Source organism: Zonotrichia albicollis, chromosome 25 (assembly GCF_047830755.1).
Source record: "Zonotrichia albicollis isolate bZonAlb1 chromosome 25, bZonAlb1.hap1, whole genome shotgun sequence".
NCBI lineage: Eukaryota > Metazoa > Chordata > Aves > Passeriformes > Passerellidae > Zonotrichia > Zonotrichia albicollis.
This window is the reverse complement of record NC_133843.1, coordinates 1,888,636-1,912,237: the sequence shown is the minus strand read 5'-3', so window position 1 is coordinate 1,912,237 and position 23,602 is coordinate 1,888,636. Positions and strand designations below refer to the sequence as shown.

Sequence of the window (23,602 nt, the reverse complement as noted above, 5' to 3'; positions counted from 1 at the left end):
ATGTGGGGCAGGAATTGCACCGGGGGAAATGGGGCTGCAGAAATGGGAATGTGGGGCCTGGCAGCTCCCAAACCCCACTGCACCTTTGCTGAGTTTAGCTGAGTTATCTGCTCCTCACAGAAGCACCAATTTGTCAGACAACTCCACTGACAGGTGTTTGACAAACTTTTTCTTGATTTTGGTTTTATTTCTCACCTCTTTGATGAGAATTTCAGCCACTTCCATGTGGTTGTTGAGAGCAGCAAGGTGCAGGGCAGTGAATCCATCTTCCTTTTTGGAATCCACCAGCTGTCGAGCCCTGGCCAGAATCTTCTTGATGGCTCTGCAGGGTTGGAGAGGTTATTAAAGATGGAAGAATGAATTTCTTGAATCCTCAGAATTTCCTGAATTCTCAGAATAAATTGCTCAGGAGTCAGCAGTGCCCATGTTTCCCCATGGCACCAGCAATGAAGAGCAGTCCCTCAAACCCACAATTACAAGAACACAACAAAAGCCTTCAGTTACCTTTAATAAAGCAGGGGAAAGCCACATTGCTTTGAAAATAATGAGATTTATTTTTGGAAGAGTTCCAGAGGCTTAACTAAGACCCAAATATCTGAGACTGTCCACACACAGAGATTTCCCAGCCTAGGGAAGCATGAGAAAGATGGGGAAAGCAGGCAGGAATTTCCTGTGAAGGAGCCAATCCTAAACCAAAAAATTTTTAACCAACTACCCAGAACCACATCTGCCACCTCCTCAGCCAGCCAGCACAAATTAACACCTGAAAAAGGCATAAAAATGGGAAAAAAATTAAAGGTGACTTACAGCTTGTTGCCTTTCAGGGCAGCATAGTGGAGCAGGTTGAAGCCTTGACAGTTCTGGACTGTGAAATCGATGTTGGGAACTTCAGTGAGGATCTCAATCACGGCTTTGTAGTCCAGGGTGATGGCATAATGCAGGGGGGTGTCTCCCTGGGAATCCTACACATGGAGAGCAGAGCAAAGCCAGGTTACCAACCCCAGAAACCACAGAAAACCTCCTGGGAGCTGCAGGGACTCCTGACCAGCTCTGAGGGATGGCCCAGCACAGAACAGCCCCAGCAGCACACAATAAAACCTATAAATAAATAAATAATACACAATAAAACCAATAAACTCTAAAAATGGGCTGGGTCCAAGTCACCAACACTGCCTGCCTTAAAAATGTTTAAAATCCCCCTGGAGCTGCAGGGACTCCTGACCAGCTCTGAGGGATGGCCCAGCACACAACACAACAAAACCTATAAATAAAGAAATAAATAATATGCAATAAAACAAATAAACCCTAAAAACGGGCTGGGCCCAAGTCACCAACACCACCTGCCTTAAAAATGTTTAAAATCGTGTCCAAGGAAAGCCCCTGGGAGCTGCTGGAACTCCTGACCAGCTCTGAGGGATGGCCCAGCACACAACAGCCCCAGCACACAACACAATAAAACCTATAAATAAATAAATAATACACAATAAAACCAATAAACCCTAAAAACGGGCTGGGTCCAAGTCACCAACACTGCCTGCCTTAAAAATGTTTAAAATCCCCCTGGAGCTGCTGGGACTCCTGACCAGCTCTGAGGGATGGCCCAGCACACAGCACAATAAAACCTATAAATAAATAAATAATAATATGCAATAAAACAAATAAACCCTAAAAACTGGGTCCAAGTCACCAACACTGCCTGCCTTAAAAATGTTTAAAATCCCCCTGGAGCTGCTGGGACTCCTGACCAGCTCTGAGGGATGGCCCAGCACACAGCACAATAAAACCTATAAATAAATAAATAATAATATGCAATAAAACAAATAAACCCTAAAAACTGGGTCCAAGTCACCAACACTGCCTGCCTTAAAAATGTTTAAAATCGTGTCCAAGGAAAGCCCCTGGTGCTGCTGGAACTCCTGACCAGCTCTGAGGGATGGCCCAGCACACAGCACAATAAAACCTATAAATAAATAAATAAATAACATGCAATAAAACAAATAAACCCTAAAAACGGGCTGGGCCCAAGTCACCAACACTGCCTGCCTTAAAAATGTTTAAAATCGTGTCCAAGGAAACCCCCTGGGAGCTGCAGGAACTCCTGACCAGCTCTGAGGGATGGCCCAGCACACAGCACAATAAAATCTATAAATAAATAAATAAATAATATGTAATAAAACAAATAAACCCTAAAGTCACCAACACTGCCTGCCTTAAAAATGTCCAAAGAAACCCCCTGGGAAACCTCCTTTATATATATATATATTTATATATATTTCTATTTTAACTTCTAATTTCTTAGCTTATTTTACATAACTACACTTCTACATTATAAACTCCTCACTATTTTATCCATACAGCTTCTTGACATATTCTTACTTACAACTACAGAAACATAAGTGTGTGGTTTTTCTGTTTAATGCCTGTATATTGTATTTTTACGTTAACCTAAGCTTCTCTTGAGGCTGTAAATCAAATTTTTCTCACCAAGAAGCACCTCCCCACCTCAAAAAAAAAATCCTCCAACACCTCCCTGACCCAAATTCCTGCCATAACCCCAAACTCACTGGGAGGTTGACATCACAGCTGAGCTCACAGAGGGCTCTCACCACCTCGGTGAAGCCCTGGCTGACAGCCACGAACAGGGCGCTGCACTGGGCATTGTTCAGCAGGTCTGCACTGGCCCCCTTGGCCAGCAGCACACGGGCAACCTCGGCCTGGTTGCTGGTTTAAAGCAAGGGAAAAAAGCAGATTTGAGTCATTCCAGGCAATTCTCTCTCTTTGCAAAGCAAAAGAAATCAGAAATCAGGTTTTGTATCCTCTCAGCCCCACCCCGCTTCCTCTTAGTGTTAAAAAACCTGGGGGTTTTGGGGTTTTCTTTGTTTGTTTTGCTTAGGTTTTTTGTTTGTTTTGTTAGGGTTGGTATTCTTCTTCTTCTTCTTAAAAAACCTGGGGGTTTTGGGGTTTTTTTTTGTTTGTTTTGCTTAGGTTTTTTGTTTGTTTTGTTAGGGTTGGTATTCTTCTTCTTCTTCTTCTGATTATTATTATTATTATTATTATTATTATCATTATCATTATTATTGTTGTTGTTGTTGTTGTTGTTATTGTTATTATTATTATTATTATTTCCCTCATGGCCAGCAGGAGGGAAGGTATGTGATGATGCTCGCAGGGGTCCCAGGATGAGGTTTTTGTTTGTTTTGTTAGGGTTGGTATTATTATTATTATTATTATTATTATTATTATTATTATTATTATTATTATCATTATCATTATTATCATTATTATCATTATTATTATTATTTCCCTCATGGCCAGCAGGAGGGGAGGTGTGTGATGATGCTCACAGAGGTCCCAGGATGAGGGAAGAGATGAGAATGTTAACTCTTTATCTCAGAAAGCTGATTTATTATTTTATTATATATATTATATACTAAAACTATACTAAAATATTTTTTAAAATTCATCAGAAAGCTAGCAAATAATAAAAAAAATAAAATAATACAACCTTAATAAAATAAAACAAAATAAAATAATACAACCAAGGCTGTGATTGCTCACAGCCTCGACACTATTAGCTGTCAGCAGACATCACGTTAAAGAAATTTAAATGCTAAGTAAACAATTTTAAGTAAACAAATCTCCAAATCACGTTGTAAAACAACAAGACGTGGAGAAGCTGAAGCTTCTCAGCTTCTCAAGAGGAAAAAACAGATTTTCCTTAACAAACAGATTTTCCACACAGCATGTCCATGGCAGTGTCCTACCCGAAGGCTGCGTAGTGCAGCGCCGTGTCCCCCTCGTCGTCCCGCACGTCCACGCTGGCCCGGGCCTGCAGCAGAGCCCTCACCACCTCCAGGTGCCCCTGGTACGAGGCAATCTGCAGGGCAGTCCTGCCCTGGTTCTTGGCATCCACCTTGGGGAAGGGCAGAGACACAGAAATTCAGGGCTGAGCTCAGTTTGTGTCCGGAACAACCCCGAAAATGCCGCAGGGTCCGTGCCCGGCTGGGCTCGCCCAGAACGTTCTGGAAGGGGAAAGGGGCAGCGTGTTCAGCCTCCAGGTGCCCCTGGTAGGAGGCAATCTGCAGGGCAGTCCTGCCCTGGTTCTTGGCATCCACCTTGGGGAAGGGCAGAGACACAGAAATCAGGCCTGAGCTCGGTTTGTGACTGCAACAGCCCCGAAAATGCCGCAGGGGCCGTGCCTGGCTGGGCTTGTCCAGAATGTTCTGGAAGGGGAAAGGGGCAGCGTGTTCAGAGAGAACAGAGCTCTGTGATTGCAGAGCCCTGCTGCCAAATCTGAGAGCACAGAGCTCTGCCAACAGTTCCCTTCCCGAGAGGGAAATGGGTGAGGAAACCCAATGGAGCTTTGCATAAAGCTCTGCATATATAATGCATATAATATATATGTATATATTATATATATATATATATATACACACATATATATATATACATATATATACACATATATATACATATATATACACATATATATACATATATATACACATATATATGTGTATATATACATATATACATATATATATACATATATATGTGTATATATATATATATGCATATATATATTATATATTATACTACATATATACATATATATACATATATACATATATATACATACATATATATACACATATACATGTATATATATATACATATATATACACATATATATGTGTATATATATATGTGTGTATGTATATATATATATATATATATATATATATATATATATATATGCCAAGTCCCTGCTGCAGGGGCTGCAGGGAGAGCTTGGCAGAGTTAAAGGCACTGAAGAAAAGGTAAAAAAAAGGCAAAGCAGCTTCTGAAAGCAGTGCAGGATAAGGAGAGGAGAAGGAGGCACAAAACCTCAGCAGGTTGGCAAGGAGAACAAGTTAAAAATCCAGGTTTTATCCCTGCAGATAAAATCCAGGTTTTATCCCTGCAGAGCACAGGAGAGGCAGCGCTCAAAATGCTGGGAGAGTCCTTTGGGCAAAAATGAATTGGAGGTCACTGCTGCTCTTCCATCTACACCAGGCAGACAGAGCTGATAACCTGGAAAACCCTGCCAAGAAATCCCAACTTGCTCTGAGCCAGCCTCAAACCCAGCCTGATCTCTCTGTTAGACTCTATAGAAACAGCTAATAAACTAATATATATATTAAATAAAGATAGAAGTCTAATAAAATCTAACTAATAAAAATAACAGCTAATTTATTAATAAAAATATTAAATAGAAATAGAAGTCTAATAAAATCTGACGAATAAAAATAACAGCTAATTTATTAATATAAGTATTAAATAGAAATAGAAGCCTAATAAAATCTAACGAATAAAAATAACAGCTAATTTATTAATATAAATATTAAATAGAAACAGAAGCCTAATAAAATCTAACGAATAAAAATAACAGCTAATTTATTAATATAAATATTAAATAGAAATAGAAGTCTAAAAAAATCCATGATCATATCATGGATTCCTTACTCTCGGGACTTTCCTATCTGGGATCAATCTGAGAATTACAGATATTTGTGTCTCCTCCCCATCCCCAGAAATTTATTTATAAACTTGCATTTATCTATAAACTTTATTTTAAGTTTATAAATAAAGAAGTATAATAAATACCAGACAAATAAGCACTAAATCAGCTTCTTCAGATTTAGAAGAATTAAATTTTCTGCTCCTGGGTCACAGCCCCACAACCACACCCCCAGCAAAACCTCTTTTTGTTCCTCATGCTTTCCAAGGACACAATACTGAAAGATTTGGTGGTTCCTTTATTTTTTCTGCATTGTTCCTAAACCCTGAGCCCCTCCCTGGAGGAGGTTTTTGAGATCTGACCGTGACATTTTGGAATTCTGCGAGCACAGGAATTGTCCAGCAGCGATTCCAGCCCAGCTCCAGTCAGACATTCAGACATGAGATAAGGCACTGCACACATCTGGGCAGCTTTTCTGCCTCCTGATTCCAAAATTGTGATTTTCACAAGGTCCTCTAAGGACAGGCACAGCCAGACACAAACCCTGCCTTCATTTTCCAGCAAATCTCTGATTTCTGCTCCTGTTTTCCTATAGATAAACCCCTCTCCCCCTCATTCTGAAGGAAATCTGGGAAAAGCCAGCTTGGCAAAGGTGCTGTGAGGGATTCAGCTCAGATTTATTGCCACAAACTAGAGGCAGAAAATATGCCTCTATTTATAATAAATTTATAATAAAAATAATTTATATTTATAATATTATAATAAATAATTTATAATATATAATTTATAATAAATATTTTATTATATTATAATAAAATATATATAAAATAATTTATAATAAATAATTTATATTTGTAATATTATAATAAATTTATAATAAAAATATTTAATTTGAGAATTTAATCCTTGCAGCAATGGCAATCCTTGCAGAAATTGCAGCAAAATAATATTCCAGCAATTGCAATTGCAGCAAAATAATATTCCAGCAATTGCAATTGCAATCCTTGCAGAAATTGCAGCAAAATAATATTCCAGCAATTGCAATTGCAGCAAAATAATATTCCAGCAATTGCAATTGCAATCCTTGCAGAAATTGCAGCAAAATAATATTCCAGCAATTGCAATTGCAATCCTTGCAGAAATTGCAGCAAAATAATATTCCAGCAATTGCAATTGCAATCCTAGCAGAAATTGCAGCAAAATAATATTCCAGCAATTGCAATTGCAATCCTTGCAGAAATTGCAGCAAAATAATATTCCAGCAATTGCAATTGCAATCCTTGCAAAAATTGCAGCAAAATAATATTCCAGCAATTGCAATCCTTGCAGAAATTGCAGCAAAGTAATATTCCAGCAATTGCAATTGCAATCCTTGCAGAAATTGCAGCAAAATAATATTCCAGCTGTTGGGAGATACCACTAAGCCTGACAAATGTATTGTTCTCCTCACATCCTTTTCCCTGCTTGAGCACAAAATTTGATTATGATGTTTTAAAGAGCAGCAACGAAGGAAAAATAAATATTTTTGCCTTCCAAACTTGCCTTGTCTGGGTATTTCTGGAGGAGCTCGCGGATTTTGGCTGCATTGTTGAGGGCTGCACAAATGACCAGGCACCCTGCGTGCTCAGACTCTGTCCTCTGGGACAGCAGCTTCTCCAGCACGGTCACCAAAGTACCTGAAAAAACAAAAAAATTCACCTGTCACCCTGCATTCCTCAGTGTTTGAGGGGACACAGGTGTCAGGAGTGCAAAGTCAAAAAATTTTGCAATTTCTGGTTTGATTTGAGCAAACAGTTCCAGATCTGTATCAGAAAAACAAAACAAAACAAAAATATCCTGGCAAGTCTGTGCTCTCTCCCACATGATCCTGACACTCAGAGGAAATAAAGATGGTCAGGCCACAAAAAAAAAAAAATTTAACAGATGTGAAAAGCACCAAAAAAAAATCCCCTCCATGCAGCACGTGATCCCAAACTCGATTTCAGGGCACTTTAGGCCAAACAATTGCTGATTTCACAACAGCTCCAGGCACAGAGCTGGGGTATTTCACAAGAATCAGTGTCCTTGCACAGGAAACAGGATGGAACAGGGAACTGAGCACAAATCCCAAATGCTGAGCAATTCTGAGCCCTAAATTCTGCATTTTCCTGTTAAACCCAGCAATTCCAAGTCCTAAAAATCTGTATTTTCCTGTCAAGGACAGCTTTGCTTGTAAACCACAGCAAAGTTTCATTGTCTATTTTCTCATTAATCCCAGCATTTCCAAATCCTAGAACCTGCATTTCCCCACTAACCCCAGCACTTCCAAGTCCTAAATCCTTCATTTCCCCATTATCCCAGCATTTCCCAGTCCTAAATTTCAGTTAGTCCTAAATCCTGCATTTCCCCATTAATCCCATCATTTCCCAAACCCTAAATCCTGCATTTCCCCATTAATCCCATCACTTCCCAATTTCTAAATTCTGCATTTCCCCACTAATCCCATCATATCCCAAATCCTGCATTTCCCTATTCATCCCATCATATCCCAAATCCTGCATTTCCCCATTCATCCCATCATTTCTCAATTCCTAAATCCTGCATTTCCTCATTAATCCCATCATATCCCAAATCCTAAATCCTCCATTTCCCCATTATCCCAGCATTTCCCAGTCCTAAATTCGTTAGTCCTAAACCCTGCATTTCCCCATTAATCCCATCATATCCCAAATCCTAAATCCTGCATTTCCCCATTAATCCCATCAGTCCCAAATCCTGCATTTCCCCATTAATCCCATCATATCCCAAGCCCTAAATCCTGCATTTCTCCACTAGTCCCATCATTCCCAAGACCTAAATCCTCCCTTTCTCAAATCCTAAATCCTGCCTTTCCCCATTAATCCCATTATATCCCAAATCCTGCATTTCCCCACTAATCCCATCATTTCCCAATTCCTAAATCCTGCATTTCCTCATTAATCCCATCATTCCTAAATCCTAAATCCTGCATTTCCCCATTAATCCCATCATATCCCAAATCCTAAATCCTGCATTTCCCCATTAATACCATCAGTCCCAAATCCTGCATTTCCCCATTCATCCCATCATATCCCAAATTCTAAATCCTCCATTTCCCCATTAATCCCATCATTCCCAAATCCTGCATTTCCCCATTAATCCCATCATTCCCAAATCCTGCATTTCTCCATTCATCCCATCATTCCCAATTCCTAAATCCTGCATTTCCCCATTATCCCATCATATCCCAAATCCTAAATCCTGCATTTCCTCATTAATCCCATCGTTTCCCAAATCCTAAATCCTGCATTTCCCCATTCATCCCATAATTCCTAAATCCTGTGTTTCCCCATTCATCCCATCACATCCCAAGCCCTAAATCCTGCATTTCCCCATTAATCCCATAATTTCCCAAACCCTGCATTTTCCCAAGGCCCAGCTTTGCCTGCCCAGTAAATCACAGCCAAACCTCCCTTCCCCACCCAGGTAAGAACTCCAGGGTTTTGCCCCCACCCCAGGAGCTGCCCCAAAGATCTCCAGCCCTGTCTGCCCCTCACTTTTGGGCTCCTTGGCGCTCTCTGTGGTCATCAGGTTGGCCTCCTCCTCCCGCTGGTAGGCGGTCAGGCAGGCAGGGTTGAAGGTCCAGGACTGTCCCCCCACTGACACTCGCAGATCTCCATCCCCATAGACCTTGATCACCTTCCCAATGTGCCCCAGGGTCTGCAAAGAAAAAAATAAATATATTTTTTGCCAAAATTCCTAGAGCCAAAAGCAGGGGTTTTTTTTAGGGTTTACTTTTTGGTAAAGCTGCAGCTCCTGCTGTGTGAAAAGAAGCACTGGACAAGTGACACATTCACAGACAGCTCCCACCTCGAGGACACCAAAAGGTTCTCAGCAGCTTCTGTCTCACTGCTCTGCCATGGAAGGGTTTTCCAGACACACTGGAAATGGCTGGGAGAGGTGCTGAGAAGAACTGGTCAAACTGGGACTGGAGATGGTTCCTCTGGGTTTGAATGTTCCTGGAGGAACCTGAGAAGAACTGGTCAAACTGGGATTGGGAATGGTTCCTCTGGGATTGAATGTTCCTGGAGGAACCTGAGAAAAACTGATCAGACTGGGATTGGGGATGGTTCCTCTGGGCTTTAAAGTTCCTGGAGGAACCTGAGAAGAAAAAAGTTAAAGCTTCCTTTGAGCTTTAACTGCTCCTGAAGGAACCTGAGAAGAACTGATCAAACTGGGACTGGGGATGGTTCCTCTGGGTTTGAATGTTCCTGGAAGAACCTGAGAAGAACTGGTCGGACTGGGAATGGTTCCTTTGAGCTTTAACTGCTCCTGGAGGAACCTGAATGGAACCTGCACCCCAATTTTAGCCACGCTGGGCTGATTTTTCCACCTCCCTGCCTCATTCCAGAGAGCCAAAGAGGACTTTGGAGATGGAACCTCTCCCATGGGTTGGTGGCAGCCAAATCCTTTTTGTTGAATTCCCCCTTGTCCCGTTGGCCACACCGGCGTCCCCGAGAGCCACCAGCAGCAGGGGCTGGGCAGGGATTCCCAGCAGGAATTTTGGGGTGGGGGACAAGCCCATGTGCTCTGGGGGAAGCTCAGGAGGTTGCTGGGCTGTCCTGGAACTGGAGCACACTCACAGGTGCCATCTCATCTGTCCACTCCCCATGACCAGGTTGGAAGCGCTTCACCGTTTCCATATCATCTATCACCCGGACCACATCACCAACCCAAAACGTGTTGAGCTACAAGAAAAAGAAAGTCATAAGCTTCTGGGGGATGAAGCAACACACACACACACAGAGACAAAAAATTAACAGTGATCAGCCCCCTCCACCCCACTCCCAAAAATCCCAACAAACAAGACACCCACCGACTCAAAAACCAGAATTGCAAAACATAAATGCAGTACCAAGACAATAAACACAACCCAATTCTCTTTTAAGCCAAGTGCACATTTAAGTAGGGAAATAATTTGGAACAGTTGTTTCAATAATTTGGAACAGCTTCTTAATTTTTTTTTTTTTTTTTGGTTTATTATTAATACCAGATAAAGCATGGAAGTTTTCTTGGTCCACCCCCTCCTTACACCTGGCTTGGCCCTGGAGATTTTAATTCACTCTAATAAGGAAGTCAAATGTTTGTTATTTAAAAGAGAAAAGGCAAAGCAGGGTTTATCTGTGCTGGGGATTTGCCAGATGCTCCCTCAGCTCACTGAGCCAGGGAGGGAGCAGTGTCAAAACAGACTTTTCAGAGCAGACTGATTTTGTGCAAAACACTCTGACACTGCATTTTCCACTGGTATTGAGAGTTTTTACCATTCTGACCTTGCTCAGGTCAGAATTTTGTGGTCTTCCAGCAGCTTCTTCTATTCCTAATTATCTCTATTTCTAATTATCCACTTCTCAAAGTCCTCAAACCTCTGGGGAAGGCCAGAGCTGTGAGCTTTAGAAATGCAGCCACAAAATTAGAAGGGCTGGATTAAAGACTGGGGAAGAAATCAAAGAGAAGTGAGACAAAGATGTAAAAAAGAACAACGTGGAGACAAAAAAGGAAGAACACAAAAAAAAACAAAAATCAAAGGGAAATTATTGGAGAAAAGGTTCATCAGAAGGGCAAGGCAGCTGTGGGAGGATGAAGGGCTGTATTGGAGTTGGAGGGAGAGACGACCCACCTTGTGTTGGTCAGCCATCGACTCCGATTTATTGATCAATCAATCAGTCACCTTTTATAACAGTGTTAATCAAGTTCATGCATATTGCAAAATCTGAGCTCACAATAGGTCAGAGATAACACACCAACTCCACCTTATGTTTCCAATACCAAGATTTGGGTTCTCAAAATTATTCTTGCTTTCCCAAAACAGCCAAAGATAGAACATCCACTTGTTATGAGAAAGCTGCCTGAGAACTCTGGTGTGCAAGGTTCTCAAGGCCTTCATGTTTGTCACTTTTACCTGTAATTAAAAACAACCTGAGAACCTCTGCTGTTCACAGAAACAGGCTGTGAGAACCTGCTCCTCACAGCTGCCTTCTAGGCCATCCCTGAAAAAACCTCCAACAGGGCTGGAAGCTGAAATTAAGAAATGCAGTTTACCGTCAGGAGCGGCAAATAGGAAAGTTTAGAAAATAGAACAATTGTGTTTGGAAACTGCTCCTCTGTCCGGATTTATCGGCTGTTTGAGGGGCCTGGAAAGGCCCGGGGTGGCCTTGGGACAGCCCGCGTTTCAAAGGACCAGAAGAGGCTTCAGTTCTTCTTTCGGTTTTTATGTTTATTAATTGTTTATCTAAAAGATTTTCTTTCGGCCCGACAGAGCTCTGCTCAGCAGCCAGCCATGAGCACACTGTGCTGCCCTCCGGACAGTCACCTATCTTTATACCCATGGTTACGTGTACAATATTTATCATTTTTCCCCAATACCATTTATTCTTATAACTCGGTGCACTCTCAGTAATAACCAATCCAAAAATGCCACCATCACCACAGAAGATGGAGGAGAAGAGGAAGAAGAAGAAGGACAGGACACGCCCCAATTCCTCCATCTTACTTCTCTAAACCCCCCTGTACAGAAATCCTAAACCCTGTGTCTCACCCTCTAATTAACTAATCCCTTCACCATTCACCCCGGTGAAACCCTCCTGTCCTCATACAGGTGTTGTCTCCTGTGTAGGATCAAAGTCCAGCCACCAGACACTTCTGGAACATTCCAGGACTCCCGAGCCCCCCAAGGTGGTCTCGGTGGCACCTCAGGACTGAGATCTTGAGATCCCACACTCCTCAGCACCTTTGGGACACTCTGAGGTTCACTGAGCTCCTGCAGCATCCCCAGCACCCACCTTGGTCAGCGCTCCGGGGTGGAAGGTCCAGCGGGTGTCGCTGTTGAACTGCACCCGCACGTCGCCCCTGTCCGTGATCCTGTGCACGGTCCCGGTCTGCCCGATGAACTGGGGCCAAACAGAGCACAGAACACAGCACCCACAGCTCGGGGTCAATGCTCCTCTCATAGTGGGGAATGAGGGTGTCTGAGGGTGAACCGCCCCGCGTTCCCATCCGCGCCGCTCCCAAAACGTCATTCTGGATTGTCATGCGAACCCAGCATCTCCCAGTCCTGAATTCTCCATTTTCCCATTAATCCCAGCATTTCCCAGCCCTAAAATCTCCATTTTCCCATTAATCCCAGCATTTCCCAGTCCTAAATTCCTGTGACTCCTAAATTCTGGATTTTCCCATTAATCCCAGCATTTGCCAGACCTAAATTCTGGATTTTCCTGTGAATCTCAAGATTTCCAAGTCCTAAATTCCTGTGACTCCTAAATTCTGCATTTTCCCATCAATCCCAGCATTTCCCAGTCCTAAAATCTCCATTTTCCCATTAATCCCAGCATTTGCCAGACCTAAAATCTCCATTTTCCCCATTAATCCGAGAATTTGCCAGACCGAAATTCTGGATTTTCCTGTTAATCCCATCATTTCCCAATGCTAAATTCTGCATTTGCTGTTAATCCCAGCATTTGCCAGTCCTAAAATCTCCATTTTCCCATTAATCCCAGCATTTGCCAGACCTAAAATCTCCATTTTCCCATTAATCCCAGCATTTGCCAGTCCTAAAATCTCCATTTTCCCCATTAATCCCAGCATTTGCCAGACCTAAAATCTCCATTTTCCCATTAATCCCAGCATTTCCAAGTCCTAAATTCCTGTGAGTCCTAAAATCTCCATTTTCCCATCAATCCCAGCATTTCCCAGTCCTAAAATCTCAATTTTCCCATTAATCCCAGCATTTCCAAGTCCTAAATTCCTGTGACTCCTAAATTCTGCATTTTCCCATCAATCCCCGCATTTCCAAGTCCTAAATTCTCCATTTTCCCATCAATCCCAGCATTTCCCAGTCCTAAATTCCTGTGAGTCCTAAATTCTCCATTTTCCCATCAATCCCAGCATTTCCCAGTCCTAAAATCTGCATTTTCCCATTAATCCCAGCATTTGCCAGACCTAAATTCTGGATTTTCCTGTGAATCTCAAGATTTCCAAGTCCTAAATTCCTGTGACTCCTAAATTCTGCATTTTCCCATTAATCCCAGCATTTGCCAGTCCTAAAATCTCCATTTTCCCATTAATCCCAGCATTTCCAAGTCCTAAATTCTCCATTTTCCCCATTAATCCCAGCATTTGCCAGACCGAAATTCTGGATTTTCCTGTTAATCCCATCATTTCCCAATGCTAAATTCTGCATTTGCTGTTAATCTCAGCATTTCCAAGTCCTAAATTCCTGTGACTCCTAAATTCTCCATTTTCCCATTAATCCCAGCATCTGCCAGACCTAAATTCTGGATTTTCCTGTGAATCTCAGGATTTCCAAGTCCTAAATTCCTGTGACTCCTAAATTCTGCATTTTCCCATCAATCCCAGCATTTCCCAGTCCTACATTCTGGATTTTCCTGTTAATCTCATCATTTCCCAATGCTAAATTCTTCATTTGCTGTTAATCCCAGCATTTCCAAGTCCTAAAATCTCCATTTTCCCATTAATCCCAGCATTTGCCAGACCTAAAATCTCCATTTTCCCATTAATCCCAGCATTTCCCAGTCCTAAATTCTGGATTTTCCTGTGAATCTCAGGATTTCCAAGTCCTCAATTCCTGTGACTCCTAAATTCTGCATTTTCCCATTAATCCCAGCATTTGCCAGACCGAAATTCTGGATTTTCCTGTGAATCTCAAGATTTCCAAGTCCTAAATTCCTGTGACTCCTAAATTCTGCATTTTCCCATTAATCCTAGCATTTCCCAGTCCTAAATTCCTGTCCGTCTAAAATTCCGTATCTTCCTGTTAATCCCAGATTTCCCAATCCTAAATTCTACATTTTCCCATTAATCCTAGCATTTCCCGGTCCTAAAATCTGCATTTTCCCATTAATCTCAGCATTTCCCAGTCCTAAATTCCTGTGAGTCTAAAATTCCGTATCTTCCTGTTAATCCCAGATTTCCCAATCCTAAATTCTACATTTTCCCATCAATCCCAGCATTTCCAAGTCCTAAATTCCTGTGAGTCCTAAATTCTCCATTTTCCCATTAATCCCAGCATTTGCCAGACCGAAATTCTGGATTTTCCTGTGAATCTCAAGATTTCCAAGTCCTAAATTCCTGTGACTCCTAAATTCTGCATTTTCCCATTAATCCCAGCATTTCCCAATGCTAAATTCTCTATTTTCCCATTAATCCCAGCATTTGCCAGTCCTAAATTCCCTTGAGTCCTAAATTCTGCATTTTCCCATCAATCTCAGCATTTGCCAGACCTAAATTCTGGATTTTCCTGTGAATCTCAAGATTTCCCAACCCTAAATGCTGCATCTTCCTGTTAATCCCAGCATTTTCCAAGTCCTAAATTCCTGTGAGTCCTAAATTCTCTATTTTCCCATTCATCCCATCATTTCCCAAACCTAAATTTTGATTTTTTTCCATTTATCCCAGCATTTCCAAGTCCTAAATTCTGCATTTTCCCATTAATCCCATTGTGCGGTGCAGGGTTCTAGGTCAGGTTCTGAGCAGCTCATGGCTTATAAAGAGGGAAAAAAAGCCAATTTCTGAGGCATTTCCCAAAAACAGGAATTCAGGAGCACAGAGATTTAATAACCAGCAAAGACACAGCAAAAACACCCAAAATCTACTTTGGGGATGCATTCCTGAGCTGGAATTTAAAAACCTCACGGCTCCTTGTTAAAGCTCATCAGAAGATGCCAGGCTGAAAAAAAAAAACCCCAAAAAATTTAAAAGATTTCAGTTAAAAGTTAAAATATTTCAGTTAAAAGTTAAAAGATTTCAGTTAAAAGTTAAAAGATTTCAGTTAAAAGTTAAAAGATTTCAGTTAAAAGATTTTCACGTTGAAACTGAAATAACAGAGTTTGCCTTGACATTAATTTAAAGCCTGGCTTCAAAAAGTCTCCTCACCTATAGGGGAGGTTAGGCCAGGATGGATATTTAACATATCTTATAATTTTATGATATTTATTCATGCTATTTACAATAATAAATGCCATTTCTATCTTTATTTCCTCCACTCTCTGTTTTTTTTTTTAAAACAACAGGTGACAGCAGAGTGATGGCTCTTAATTTAAAAGCAAGATTAAGCTCCAAAAATCTGATATGGGCTGAGAAATTTTATCCCTGGCCAAGGATAAAACACAAACTTTAATTACCAGTAATGCACAGCACAAAAGAAGCCAAACAAGGAATGGATCCAGCTCATTTAAAAACAAACAATCCAGACTGGGTTTTTTTTTTTTTGTTTTGTTTTTTTTTTGTGGTTTTTTTTGTGGTTTTTTTTTGGTTTTTTTTTGTTTTTTTTGGTTTTTTTTTTTTTTTTTTTTTTTTTTTTTTTTTTTTGTTTTTTGGTTTTTTTTTTTTTGGTTTTTTTTTTTTTTTTTGGTTTTTTTTTTTTTTTTTTGGGTTTTTTTTTTTTTTTGGTGTTTTTTTTTGTTTTTTTGGTTTTTTTTTTTTTTTTTTTGTTTGTTGTTTGTTTGGTTTTTTTTTTTTTTTTGTTTGGTTTTTTTTGTTTTGTTTTTGTTTTTGTGTTTTTTTTTTTTTTTGGTTTTTTTTTGCTTCTAAGGCTTTTGCAAAGAGGCCATTTGCATCCAACAAAACCTAAAAATAACTCTGACTCCAGCGTCCTATCACTAAAAAAAAAATCTGCATTTGTGATTCTTTCAACTCTGAGGTTCTGGTGATTTCCTGAGGGGTGCAGAAGTGGAGGGAGAGGCAGGGATTGCACCAGGGCCTCACCTCAGCCATTTTGGGGTTCCAGCCGCCGTGGCCCTCCTGCATCTCGCGCAGGATGTCGATGTCCAGCAGGCACTTCACCTTGTCCCCGTGCTGGAACGGGTGTCTGTCCGTGCTCTCCTTCCTCTGCAGCTCCGCTGGTTTGCCTGGGGACAACAGGGACAGCACCCACGGGCACAAAGGGGGCACTCACTCACAATGGGTGCCTTAAAACGGCTGAAAATTAACTTTAATTTGGGGCAGAATGGAGCAAAACCCTATTCATGCCCTATACACTCCATAGGGCAGCACCCACAGGCATAAAGGAGGCACTCACACACCCTGGGTGCCTAAAAATTAAAATTATTTGGGGCAGAATGGTGCAAAACACTTCCCATGCCCTACACACTCCATAGCACAGCACCCACAGGCATAAAGGGGGCACTTACTCACCCTGGGTGCCTGAAAATTAAAATTATTTGGGGTAGAATGGAGCAAAACCCTATTCATGCCCTATACATTCTATAGGGACAGCACCCACAGGCATGCAGGAGGCAGCACTCACACACCCTGGGTGCCTTAAAACAGCTGAAAATTAAAATTATTTGGGGTAGAATGGTGCAAAACCCTATTCATGCCCTATACACTCCATAGGGCAGCACCCACGGGCATAAAGGGGGCACTCACACACCCTGGGTGTCTTAAAATGGCTGAAAATTAACTTTAATTTGGGGCAGAATGGTGCAAAACCCTTTTCATGCCCTACACACTCTATAGGACAGCAGAGAAATCAGTATGATTTACTTTAACTATATTAATAATTGTATTATATTACAATTTACAATTTTACGATTACAATCCTATTGTAATTACACTACATTAAAACCCCTTTCCATGCCCTGTACACTCCATAGGGCAGTACAGAAATCAGTATGATTTACTCTAATTATATTAATAATTGTATTATATTACAATTTACAATTTTACGATTACAATTCTATTATAATTACACTACATTAAAACCCCTTTCCATGCCCTGTACACTCCATAGGGCAGCACCCACGGGCATGCAGAGGGCACTCACACACCCTGGGTGACTTAAAACGGCTGAAAATTAAAATTATTTGGGGTAGAATGGTGCAAAACCCTATTCATGCCCTATACACTCCATAGGGCAGCACCCACAGGCATAAAGGGGGCACTCACTCACCCTGGGTGCCTGAAAATTAAAATTATTTGGGACAGAATGGTGCAAAACCCTTTATGCCCTACACACTCCATAGGGCAGCACCCACGGGCATAAAAGGGGCACTCACTCACAATGGGTGCCTAAAAAGGGCTGAAAATTAAAATTATTTGGGGCAGAATGGAGCAAAACCCTATTCATGCCCTATACACTCCATAGGGCAGCACCCACAGGCATAAAGGGGGCACTCACTCACAATGGGTGACTTAAAATGGCTGAAAATTAACTTTAATTTGGGGTAGAATGGTGCAAAGCCCTATTCGTGCCCTATACACTCCATAGGGAAGCACCCACAGGCATAAAGGGGGCACTTACTCACAATGGGTGCCTTAAAATGGCTGAAAATTAAAATTATTTGGGGCAGAATGGTGCAAAAGCCTTTTCATGCCCTATACATTCTATAGGGCAGCAGAGAAATCAGTACGATTTACTCTAATTATATTAATAATTGTATTATATTACAATTTACAATTTTACGATTACAATTCTATTATAATTACACTACATTAAAACCCCTTTCCATGCCCTGTACACTCCATAGGGCAGCACCCACGGGCACAAATGGGGCACTCACACACCCTGGGTGCCTTAAAAAGGCTGAAAATTAACTTTAATTTGGGGTAGAATGGTGCAAAATCCTATTCATGCCCTATACACTGCATAGGGCAGCACCCACGGGCATGCAGGGGGCACTCACTCACAATGGGTGCCTTAAAACGGCTGAAAATTAAAATTATTTGGGGTAGAATGGTGCAAACCCCTTTCCATGCCCTATACACTCCATAGGGCAGCACCCACAGGCACAAAGGGGGCACTCACTCACAATGGGTGCCTAAAAATGGCTGAAAATTAACTTTAATTTGGGTAAAATGGAGCAAAACCCTTTTCATGCCCTATACACTCCATAGGGACAGCACCCACAGGCATGCAGGGGGCACTCACTCACAATGGGTGCCTTAAAATTAAAATTATTTGGGGCAGAATGGTGCAAAACCCTTTCCATGCCCTATACATTCTACAGGGCAGCAAAGAAATCAGTACGATTTACTCTAATTATATTATTAATTCTATTATATTACATTTATGATTACAATTCTATTATAATTACACTACATTAAAACCCCTTTCCATGCCCTATACACTCCATAGGGCAGCACCCACAGGCATAAAGGGGGCACTCACACACCCTGGGTGCCTTAAAATTAAAATTATTTGGGGCAGAATGGTGCAAAACCCTTTCCATGCCCTATACATTCTACAGGGCAGCAAAGAAATCAGTATGATTTACTCTAATTATATTAATAATTGTATCATATTACAATTTACAATTTTACGATTACAATTCTATTATAATTACATTACATTAAAACCCCTTTCCATGCCCTATACACTCCATAGGGACAGCACCCACGGGCATGCAGGGGGCACTCACTCACAATGGGTGCCTAAAAATGGCTGAAAATTAAAATTATTTGGGGTAGAATGGTGCAAAACCCTTTCCATGCCCTGTACACTCCATAGCACAGCACCCACAGGCATAAAGGGGGCACTCACTCACCCTGGGTGTCTTAAAATTAACTTTAATTTGGGGCAGAATGGAGCAAAACCCTATCCATGCCCTATACACTCCATAGGGCAGCACCCACAGGCATGCAGGGGGCACTCACTCACCCTGGGTGCCTTAAAATTAAAATTATTTGGGGCAGAATGGTGCAAAGCCCTATTCATGCCCTATACACTCCATAGCACAGCACCCATGGGCATGCAGGGGGCACTCACTCACCCTGGGTGCCTAAAAATTAAAATTATTTGGGGCAGAATGGTGCAAAACCCTTTTCATGCCCTATACATTCTATAGGGCAGTACAGAAATCAGTATGATTTACTCTAATTATATTAATAATTGTATTATATTTCAATTTACAATTTTACAATTACAATTCTATTATAATTACACTACATTAAAACCCCATTCCATGCCCTATACACTCTATAGGGCAGCAGAGAAATCAGAAGGATTAAGTCCAATTGTATTAATAATTAAATTCTATTTCACAATTACAATTCTATTGTAATTACACTATACTAATTAAACAGTGTATAACCACATAATTATAATTATGTGTTTTATACACATAATTTCTGTATTTCATTAATATAAATTATTATATTAATAAAATAGAAATATAGTTTTATTTAATAATATAAATTATATTAGTAGAAATTATATTTTATATGTATAGAAATACAGAATTACATAATATTAATAAAACAGCTCTAACAAGAGCCATTTTGTCCCTGTGAATGCCTCTCAGACAAAGATGGTCCTTGCATCTCATTAAAAGAAAAACAACCCCACAGCCAAATGGGTAAAAAAAATCCAAAACACACAAGGAGTTTTCTTGACTTAAGAGGAAAGGGGGACTGCAGCAAGTTGCCAGTTCAGACATCCCTTTTTCCCATAATATTTCTAATTTTTGGCTGCTCCATTCTCCAAACTCTCCCTTTGGTCACATTCCCCCTTTTGGCTCCACCAGGGGAGTGTTTGCTCTCTAAAACACAGAGAACACCAGCTTGCCTGAAGAATGAAAAGCTTTGGATTGACAAATGTAACAAAAGTGAGAAAAGTTGGGTTCTCTGCAGCAGAGAGGGAATTTCAGAGTTTGCATTCCTTGGGATAGAACTGTGGGGATCTGATGGTTTTAACACTGAAAGTCCAAACTATTTCATGAATCACTCTGAGATCAAGCATGATGTTCACACACAAACAAAATTCTCTCAAATAAACCTCATTATGTAGGAAATTTATAAAATCAGGAGGTGGTTTTGTCTTCCAAATTAAAAACGGCTTCAGCGCCAACGGCCGCGCGAATCACAGCTCCTCAACAAAGCCTTCACCCAGCAAAGATTTGTCTCCAAACCCACCTAATTTTGGGAGGTGCTCCTTGTAGTAGAAGCCCCCAGAAGCCTCCACGGTGCATTTGAGGTCCACTTTTCCCTTGTGGCCCACCCTGTAGACGTTGGTGGTGCCGTCGGCCCAGGTGACGCTGGCGACGCTGCGGCCTGTCTCCACGTCCCAGCCCCGGATATCGACCACGCGGCCGCTCTTGCCCTCACCCCCTGAGGGGAAAAGAAGTGCAAATCAGGAAAATTGGATCACAGACGACTCGTTTTGGGTGACTGGGAGGGAATCTCTGTGTTAAAGTTGAGTTTGGAATGATTCTGTGGAGGGTTCCTGGTGTGCAGGAGCGCGGCCTAGTTGGGGGATGCACATGTGGTGTCATGGCACCACACTGTGGTAACAAAAACACTCAGCAGTGCTGCAAGATCCAGATCCAAGTGCTAAAATCCACCCAGGATATCTAAATCTATCCCAAACACCATCCATGTGCAAGATACAAGTGCTAAAGATCCACCCAGGATCTTCAAATCTCTCCCCAGCCCCATCCATATGCAAGATCCAGGATCCAAGTGCTAAAATCCACCCAGGATCTTCAAATCTCTCCCCAACTCCATCCATATGCAAGATCCAAGTGCTAAAGATTCATTCAGGATCTTCAAATCTCTCCCCAACCCCATCCATATGCAAGATCCAGCATCCAAGTGCTAAAATCCACCCAGAATCTTCAAATCTCTCCCCAACCCCATGCATGTGCTGCAAGATCCAGGATCCAAGTGCTAAAATCCATCCAGGATCTTCAAATCTATCCCCAACCCCATCCATGTGCAAGATCCAGGATCCAAGTGCTAAAACCCACCCAGGATCTTTAAATCTATCCCAAACACCATCCATGTGCAAGATACAAGTGCTAAAGATCCATCCAGGATCTTTAAATTTCTCCCCAGCATCATCCATGTGCTGCAAGATCCAAGATCCAAGCAATACAAATCCACCCAGAACCTTTAAATCTCTCCTCAGCACCATCCAGGTGCTGCAAGATCCAAGATCCAAGTGCTAAAGATCCATCCAGGATCTTCAAATCTCTCCCCAACCCCATCCATATGCAAGATCCAGGGTCCAAGTGCTAAAATCCACCCAGAACCTTTAAATCTCTCCCCAGCACTATCCAGGTGCTGCAAGATACAAGATCCAAGTGCTAAAATCCACCCAGAATATCTAAATCTATCCCAAACACCATCCATGTGCAAGATCCAAGTGCTAAAGATCCACCCAGGATCTTTAAATCTCTCCCCAGCACCATCCAGGTGGAGGAACACCAAATAAACTTGGTTTTCCTCAAGCAAGGAGGTTGAAGGATGCAGAAGAGGAGGACGGATGAGGGGATGGATCTGGCTGGGCACTGGCACTCTGTGCTCTGATCCACAACACAGTGAAGGCAAGCAGGGTTTGCAGATTCCCAATTTGGGCAAGGACCAACGCTTCCCCAGGAATTCTCCAAAGCAGGACAGCAAGATCTGTCTCACTGAGGAACTTCTGATTCTCTGCATAGTCCTGAAATGCAGCATCTGAAGGAGCTGAACTCATTGATCAGCACCATGCAAAGGTTTCTGGGTTTTGCTGGCAGTTTTTCTCATGACAAACCCATGGCTGTGGATGGGCAGTTCCACCAAAACCAGAGCCACAATTCCTGCAATGTGTATCTTAACAACTTATTTTTCACTCCCAGGCAGATATTTAAATTATTTATCCAGATTATCATTTATCTGGAGCTATAGTTATCCAGTTACATTCTGCGTTATCCCATTTAACCTCTGTTTAATTTCAGACTCAGTTATCCCATTTAAAGAAATTAAATTCTTAATTTCTTTTTTTTCCCAGCAGAGAGCAGCTGAGGGGTGGATTTAGGGTTCCTCCCTCTGCTCCAGCCCAGGTCAGCAGCAGCAGTCTCAGACATGTAAATGCTGCTGTGATCTCCGGAGGATGGATAAGCTCTATTGAGAATAAGCTGATTATTCCCTCTCAGACCCGCAAGGATCCACATCCTCCCCTGACCCCAGAGCTGCAATAAATGGCAGAGTCAACTTTGGAAACCTTTGAACTTTTGACTCAATTCCTGAGGGGAAAAGGAGCTGTGAACACCTCAGGTAAATGGCAGAGTCAACTTTGGAAACCTTTGAACTTTTGACTCAATTCCTGAGGGGAAAAGGAGCTGTGAACACCTCAGGTAAATGGCAGAGTAACTTTGGACACCTTTGAACTTTTGACTCAATTCCTGAGGGGGAAAGGAGCTGTGAACACCTCAGGTAAATGGCAGAGTCAACTCTGGACACCTTTGAACTTTTGACTCAATTCCTGAGGGAAAAGGAGCTGTGAACACCTCAGGTAAATGGCAGAATCAACTCTGGACACCTTTGAACTTTTGACTCAATTCCTGAGGGGGAAAGGAGCTGTGAACACCTCAGGTAAATGGCAGAGTCAACTTTGGACACCTTTGAACTTTTGACTCAATTCCTGAGGGGAAAAGGAGCTGTGAACACCTCAGGTAAATGGCAGAGTCAACTTTGGACACCTTTGAACTTTTGACTCAATTCCTGAGGGGGAAAGGAGCTGTGAACACCTCAGGTAAATGGCAGAGTCAACTTTGGACACCTTTGAACTTTTGACTCAATTCCTGAGGGGGAAAGGAGCTGTGAACACCTCAGGGCGTGGGCAGGGCTCTGGGACAGAGGGGCAGCAAAGCTCCCTCAGCCCCAGTCACTGCCCTGGGCACACAACTCCACCCAAAAAACAGTTTAAAAATAACATTTTTGTCCCACTACATTCTCAGCCTGAAGGTTTCAATTCCTACAGAAAGCAGGACAGGAACTACATCCCAAAAGCAGCTTTAAAAAACCATTTTTGTCCCATTGCAGTCTCAGCCAGGTTTCAATTCCTACAGAAACAGGACAGGAACTACACCCCAAAATCAGCTAAAAACCATATATAAAATATATATGCTATTATTTTATATTATATTTATATTTTATATTATTTATATGTATTTATATTTATTTATAAATAAAGGGCTATATGTTTTTAAAAATAGATAAATAGGAATAAAACCATATATAAATAAAGAACTATATGTTTTTAAAAATAGATAAATAGGAATAAAATATATAAATAGGAATATATAATATATAAATATAAATATATATAGGAAT

The 23,602-nt window shown here is 41.4% G+C and overlaps 1 protein-coding gene across 7 annotated transcripts in view; it reads right to left on the bottom strand.

Moving 5' to 3' along the window:
- MIB2 (MIB E3 ubiquitin protein ligase 2) overlaps positions 1-23,602 on the bottom strand; it is a 67,751-nt gene that overhangs the window by 9,044 nt on the left and 35,105 nt on the right. For 6 of the 7 annotated variants that reach the window (XR_012583749.1, XR_012583750.1, XR_012583752.1 and 3 more), the window contains 10 exons: positions 20,423-20,617; positions 16,277-16,419; positions 12,337-12,444; positions 10,141-10,245; positions 9,055-9,217; positions 7,043-7,176; positions 3,765-3,913; positions 2,565-2,721; positions 808-962; positions 196-322 (listed from right to left, as the gene is read on the bottom strand). Coding sequence is in view for 3 of the 7 variants with exons in the window: in XM_074558715.1 (XP_074414816.1) it covers positions 196-322; positions 808-962; positions 2,565-2,721; positions 3,765-3,913; positions 7,043-7,176; positions 9,055-9,217; positions 10,141-10,245; positions 12,337-12,444; positions 16,277-16,419; positions 20,423-20,617 (1,436 nt within the window). In the remaining 4 variants the exon portion in view is untranslated. The remainder of the gene's footprint in view (positions 1-195; positions 323-807; positions 963-2,564; positions 2,722-3,764; positions 3,914-7,042; positions 7,177-9,054; positions 9,218-10,140; positions 10,246-12,336; positions 12,445-16,276; positions 16,420-20,422; positions 20,618-23,602) is intronic. The other variant, XR_012583751.1, reaches the window with a different exon arrangement.